Source organism: Wyeomyia smithii, chromosome 3 (assembly GCF_029784165.1).
Source record: "Wyeomyia smithii strain HCP4-BCI-WySm-NY-G18 chromosome 3, ASM2978416v1, whole genome shotgun sequence".
NCBI lineage: Eukaryota > Metazoa > Arthropoda > Insecta > Diptera > Culicidae > Wyeomyia > Wyeomyia smithii.
In genome coordinates, this window is record NC_073696.1 from 174,405,823 (window position 1) to 174,411,822 (window position 6,000).

The 6,000-nt window shown below is 33.8% G+C and overlaps 1 protein-coding gene across 3 annotated transcripts in view; it reads right to left on the reverse strand.

The window, feature by feature from the left end:
- Positions 1-783, reverse strand: part of LOC129727745 (periostin) — a 35,386-nt gene extending 34,603 nt beyond the window's left edge. For 2 of the 3 annotated variants that reach the window (XM_055685872.1, XM_055685871.1), the window contains exon 1: positions 502-783. In XM_055685872.1, the coding sequence (XP_055541847.1) occupies positions 502-569 (68 nt within the window). In that variant the 5' untranslated portion in view covers positions 570-783. The remainder of the gene's footprint in view (positions 1-501) is intronic. The other variant, XM_055685873.1, reaches the window with a different exon arrangement.
- Between the last annotated feature and the right edge of the window lie 5,217 nt (positions 784-6,000).

Here is a 6,000-nt window from a genome sequence, read left to right on the forward strand (position 1 = left end):
CATGTTGCATGTACATGGTAAAAATTGTTTTAATATTATAATATGCAAAAAAAAAAAACAATTTTTATTACAAACACTTTCAATCTGTTTCTAGTTATACCTATTATGTATACCATAAACAACGTTACAATTCAACTAGTATCAACTAGTATCAAATGTATTGTGCGTATTTGATTAGTAATATTTTGTCACTTGGCTAAACTTGTTAAGAGATATTATGCTAATCAGGTTCGAAAACACGTATTATAGTTTCTTACAAGCCTTTTTAAAGTCAGTTTTACACGAGTAGCATTAGCATTATTAGCGATGATCTTATTTATGCTTTGCTATTGTTTTGTCGCCAGCCCATTTTGCATTTGCATTGTTGCATCCACCTCGTGTAATTATTTGTTATCCAATCAGATTATCGCGATTACTACGTGGCGATTAAGATGATCGTTATGATGATTAGTAAGTTCAAATGCATGAAATAATGTATATATTGAAAAGCGAGCTAATTACTCGAAACATCTGGAGGAGCAGAGTATCGACAGTAGAAACACCAGCTTGATCGAGGGAAAGTTCTTCATCCTCGCAATGCGTAAATTTCACTACTTGGATTTTTGCTTCTCTTTGTTTCTCCACTTTTCAGTGGTTGGTTTCACACAAGTCACTATCACTTAACTACGCCGAGTTCCCGGTCTATTCGTTCACAGTCTAAATAATTAGTCACCACTTCCGGCAACAAACCGTTGTTTAAACGATCCTAATCCGACGAGGTTTTTACAGAGACTGATGAGCAACTCCGGTTCGTGGTCGTATTTATAACATTGTACCCGTTTGGAACAATTTGTATAGCTGTATTCTGCTCGACACAAATAATAACAATAATAGTATACTTTCATAAAAACAAACCGCATCGTTATATGTTGTATGCTTCTAGAAACACCTATACACTCGTGTCAAAGCAGTTTCATCTGTTTTTTTTTTTCTTCTGCTTTCCTTGTGAACTTTGCGTCGAACTGGACTCGAAATTCTTACAGTCTGTGATTCTCGAAGAAAGTAATGACTTATTTTCGACTTGTTTGCGTTGTGTGAATCCAATGCTAGATGCGCTTTAATGATTTTTTTTTTATTTTTAGAGTTAACCGACACCAATGATAATTAAAATATTATTTACATTTAATAAACATCACGTCGTTTGTAGAAGAAAAATAAGAGAAGGCAAAACTTGCAGCTGTGCTAAAGCGGTTTCCTCTGCTTCAATCGTGCTTTCTCCCTGCAATTCAAGTCCCAAACTTATCAGTTTGAGTCATTGCAAATTTCATTTGAATTTTTTCATATCTCCATTTTTTTGTAAACCCCCGATTCTCCGTGATGCGATGTAAAAAATTTCTAATTTCTTTCGGCGGACTGGGGATAAAATCGCCTTGAATAGAAAAATAATAGAAAATGTAGGTCGACAATTTTTCAAATTTGTAATATGACTTGAAAAAACTTTTGTTCACCGATCTACTTTCACTTCAATATGTGCGACCGAGAAGAAACGACCGCACGACATCAATAGAAATAACACTTCTTGTGGCACAGTTGGTTGTTTTGAATTCTAGACATAGGTACACTGAAGTTTTTACGCGTTGTTTTTGTTGGCGCCTTTTTTATCGCGGATTTCAGAACGATTCTTCGCGTGGTTTTTGGAGTTTATGTGTTCATTCACGCGAATTTAAGTATTTATTCATTCAATTAATTTATCTGACCATCAGCGATTCAAATAAAATATATATTTAAATGAATTTCATTGTTGCCCAAGTTGAAAACTGAATATCTTGACTAACGACAATCATTTATTTGCATTGTACCTAATGTCGTAAGCAGTGCTGTGTATAGCGCGTCTGATATGCATATATGCATTACTTGCAGTGTTAGGTATAAAACACGGTACGAGAAAAAAATATTGTCGTTGGTCGAGAAATTCGGTTTCCAAGTCCAACGAAGATATTCAAGAAAATCAACTAACAGGTTGAAATAGTTTCAACGGTCGCGAGGTGTACGATCCAAGAAAATTTGTTAAACAATGTTTGAATGGTTGAAAGATTTTTAGTTTAATTTGTTCTATTGACGTTGATTGTGAATTGTTACTGAATTTCCGCTTTAAAGATCTCTTGAATGCGGTCCTGATTTAACTTTTTTTAAGGGGGTATTTGTTAGTAGCTTAAGTATGATAAATATTAGTAAATAATGAGTATGTGTGTCCAATCACAAATGGTGACTTCTCAACACTGTTAGAAATTTGTAATTTTAATTGTTAGGATTTGTTTGCTTTCGCAATTAGGACTTATCATTCGTAGGGATTTAAACCTACTTGTCAGAAAAGGGGAAGTAAACTTACAACTAACTTAATTGCTAACTTATTGGCTATAAAGAGAGCTTATCATAGCAATTGAGGATTGCAACGATTTTTGTCGAAAATTGTTAATAATTTTATTTGACATAGCTTCTAATGGTTCAACACCAGTATAAGTCTATGTAATTCGAGTGTACCAAACCAAGGAGGACGCTTCAAAATCATTTTCAGAATTTTATTCTGAATCCTTTGGAGCGTTTTCTTCCTTGTTGAACAGCAACTTGACCAGATCGGTACAGCATAAAGCATTGCTGGTCTAAAAAATTTGTTTGTAAATCAAAAGTTTGTTCTTTAAACAAAGTTTAGAATTCCTGTTAATGAGAGGATATAAACATCTCGTATATTTGATGCACTTGGCTTGTATACTTTCAATGTGCTCTTTGAAAATTAGTTTTTTATCATAAATTAGTCCCAAGTACTCAACCTTGTCAGACCAACTTAAAATAACCCCATTCATCTTGACAACGTGATTATTGTTTGGCTTGAGGAAAGAAGCCCTTGGCTTATGCGGAAAAATTATCATTTGAGTTTTAGAAGCATTGGGAGAGATTTTCCACTTTTGCAAGTAGGAAGAAAAAATATCTAAACTTTTCTGCAATCGACTGCATATGACACGAAGACTTTTTCCTTTTGCGGAAATGCTTGTGTCATCGCAGAACAATGACTTTGTGCATCCTGGAGGCAAATCAGGAAGATCTGAAGTGAATATGTTGTACAGGACTGGACCCAAGACTGAACCTTGAGGTACACCTGCTCTGACAGGTAATCTATCAGATTTTGAGTTCTGATAGACAACCTGCAGAGTTCGATCAGTAAGATAATTTTTAAAAATTTTGATTAGGAAAATTGGAAAATTAAAAGTTTGCAATTTCGCAATCAAACCTTTATGCCAACAACTGTCGAATGCTTTTTCTATGTCTAAAAGAGCAGCTCCAGTGGAATAACCTTCAGATTTGTTAGCTCGTATCATATTAGTAACTCAGAGCAATTGATGAGTTGTGGAATGCCCATGGCGAAATCCAGACTGTTCATTTGCAAAAAATGAATTTTCGTTGATGTGTGACATCATTCTGTAAAGAATAATTCTCTCAAACAGTTTACTTATTGAAGAAAGCAAACTGATTGGTCGATAACATGAAACTTCAGCTGGGTTCTTATCCGGTTTTAAATTTGGAGTAAATTTTGCATTCTTCCATAATTTGGGAAAATATGCAATTTTGAAGCAGCAATTGAAAATTTTCACTAAAAATTCCATTGTGCTCTCAGGGAGATGTTTGATTAGTATATTAAAGATTCCATCGTCACCAGGTGCTTTCATATTTTTGAAATTTTTAATAATTGATTTAATCTCATTCAAGTTAGTTTCAATTATTTCTGCAGGTGAAAAATTCTGGGAAGAAATTAAATCAAATTGACGTGTGACTTCATTTTCAATTGGACTCACAAAATTCAAATTTGAGTTATGAACACTCTCAAACTGCTGAGCAAGTCTTTGAGCCTTTTGTTCACTGGATACAAGAAAACGTTCACCATCTTTTAAAACTGGAATAGGCTTTGAAGGTTTCTCAAGAATCTTCGACAGCTTCCAAAAAGGTTTTGAATATGGTTTCAATTTTTCAACTTTAGTCTCAAAATTTTGATTTCTCAGAAGAGTAAATCTATGTTTAATCTCTTTCTGTAAATCTTTATAAATAGTTTTAAAAACAGGGTCACGACAACGTTGATATTGACGTCTGCGGACTTTTTTCAAACGAATTAGAAGTTGAAGATTTTCGTCAATTATTGGTGTATCAAATTTCACTTAAGCCTTTGGAACAGAATAATTCCTGGCATCAACAATTACACGTTTTAATGCTTCCAAAGCGGAATCAATATTCACTTCGTTTTGCAAATCAAGCTCATTATTTAAATTTCTCTCAATATAAGTGTTGTATCTCTCCCAATTAGCCTTGTTATAATTAAAAACAGAGCTCATAGGGTTTAAAACTGATTCATGTGATATAGAAAAAAGTTATTGGAAGATGGTAAGAATCAAAATCAGCATGTGTGATCAATTCACTACATACATGACTTTGATCTGTTAGCACCAAATCAATTGTTTGATGGATTCCTTACAGAAGAAAAACATGTAGGACTATTCGGAGACAAAATAGAATAGTATCCTGAGGAACAATCATTGAATAAAATTTTGCCATTGGAATTACTCTGAGAATTATTCCATGATCGATGTTTAGCGTTAGAATCGCCAACTATGAACATTTTTTAACGGTTTCTGGTGAGTTTTTTTAAATCACCTTTAAAATAATTTTTGTGCTCGCGTATGCACGGTGTCTCTGGTAGAAGAAACTAATCCGAAAAAAATAGGTATCGCTCTTATACTCATCAGTCGAATGCTCAAGGTGTTCCCTTTAATATGCTACTAACATTGAAATGTTCTATCGGCGGATCCAGAACAATTTTTTTCAGACATTTTTTTGTAATTGGAAGGCTGGTGGAATGGGAACTATGTATACTTATCAGGTGCTGGGGGCCCGATCAGATAGTGTTGAAACCTTCATTTTTTTTTTCATATAATGAATTAATATTTGGCATAATCTTAGACTTTTTGAAAAGGGTAAAGTGGAGAAAAAAAGACTCGAAAATTTTGAGTCCAAAAACTGCTGAAAAGACAAAAAAAAGCTATCACTTTTTGTACGCTTAATCGATTTCTCTAAAAATTAATATGGTAATTCTATCCTATAAAAATATACAATGTCGGTTATTGAAAGTTGCTGTCGAGGTTACATAATAAGATATTTACATTTTTCTTCAAAAACAGGGTGATCATCGGAGTTTTTTTTTGTCATCAGAACTAAGTCTTACAATTAAACAATACGTTTTATAAATCAACTCAAGAGCTTTTATTGGACGTATTCAAAAGTGCACCGTTTAAAAAAAATGGATTTTTGCATAACAAGGTTTAGGCCATCATTTGAACCTGTTACACAAGGAGCGCAACTCCATTTTGTACCTACATTTAATTTGCTGGCTATAGCTCTATAACATCCCAGTCTCCAATTTAAATAATTTACCTCCAAAAAAAAATCTCGGGATCGGGTCGGGCTCGGGTTTCACAGCTTCGGGTGAGGGTATCCCAAAAATAAAATTTTCGGGTTCTTCAACTAATTTTTATGAGAAAAGAGGCCCCACGTAAATTTCTGTTCCGGGCCCCCAACACCTGAATATCGCTCTGCATTTCACCCCAGTAACTCCTTTTCCAAAAAACTTATATGTACAAATTATTTTATGGATGACAAAACCCTGGAAATTTAAGCTCAATTGGGGGACATCGATACAAAACGGAGTTGCGCTCCTGACACAATGGGTTTAAATAATGATTTAAAACATGTATTAATAATGAAATTTTCTCGGTCGTTACTAAAACGGCGCATTTTTTAATAACATCAAATGGAAGCTCTTGAGTTGCTCTATAAAACGTATAGCTTAGATACATGGTCCAGTTTTGTTGACAAGCAAAAAAGAGCTGTAATAATCACCATTTTTTGAAGAAAAATACAAATATCCTATAATGAAACCACAATAGCAACTCTTAACAACCGACATTTTATTTTTTATCA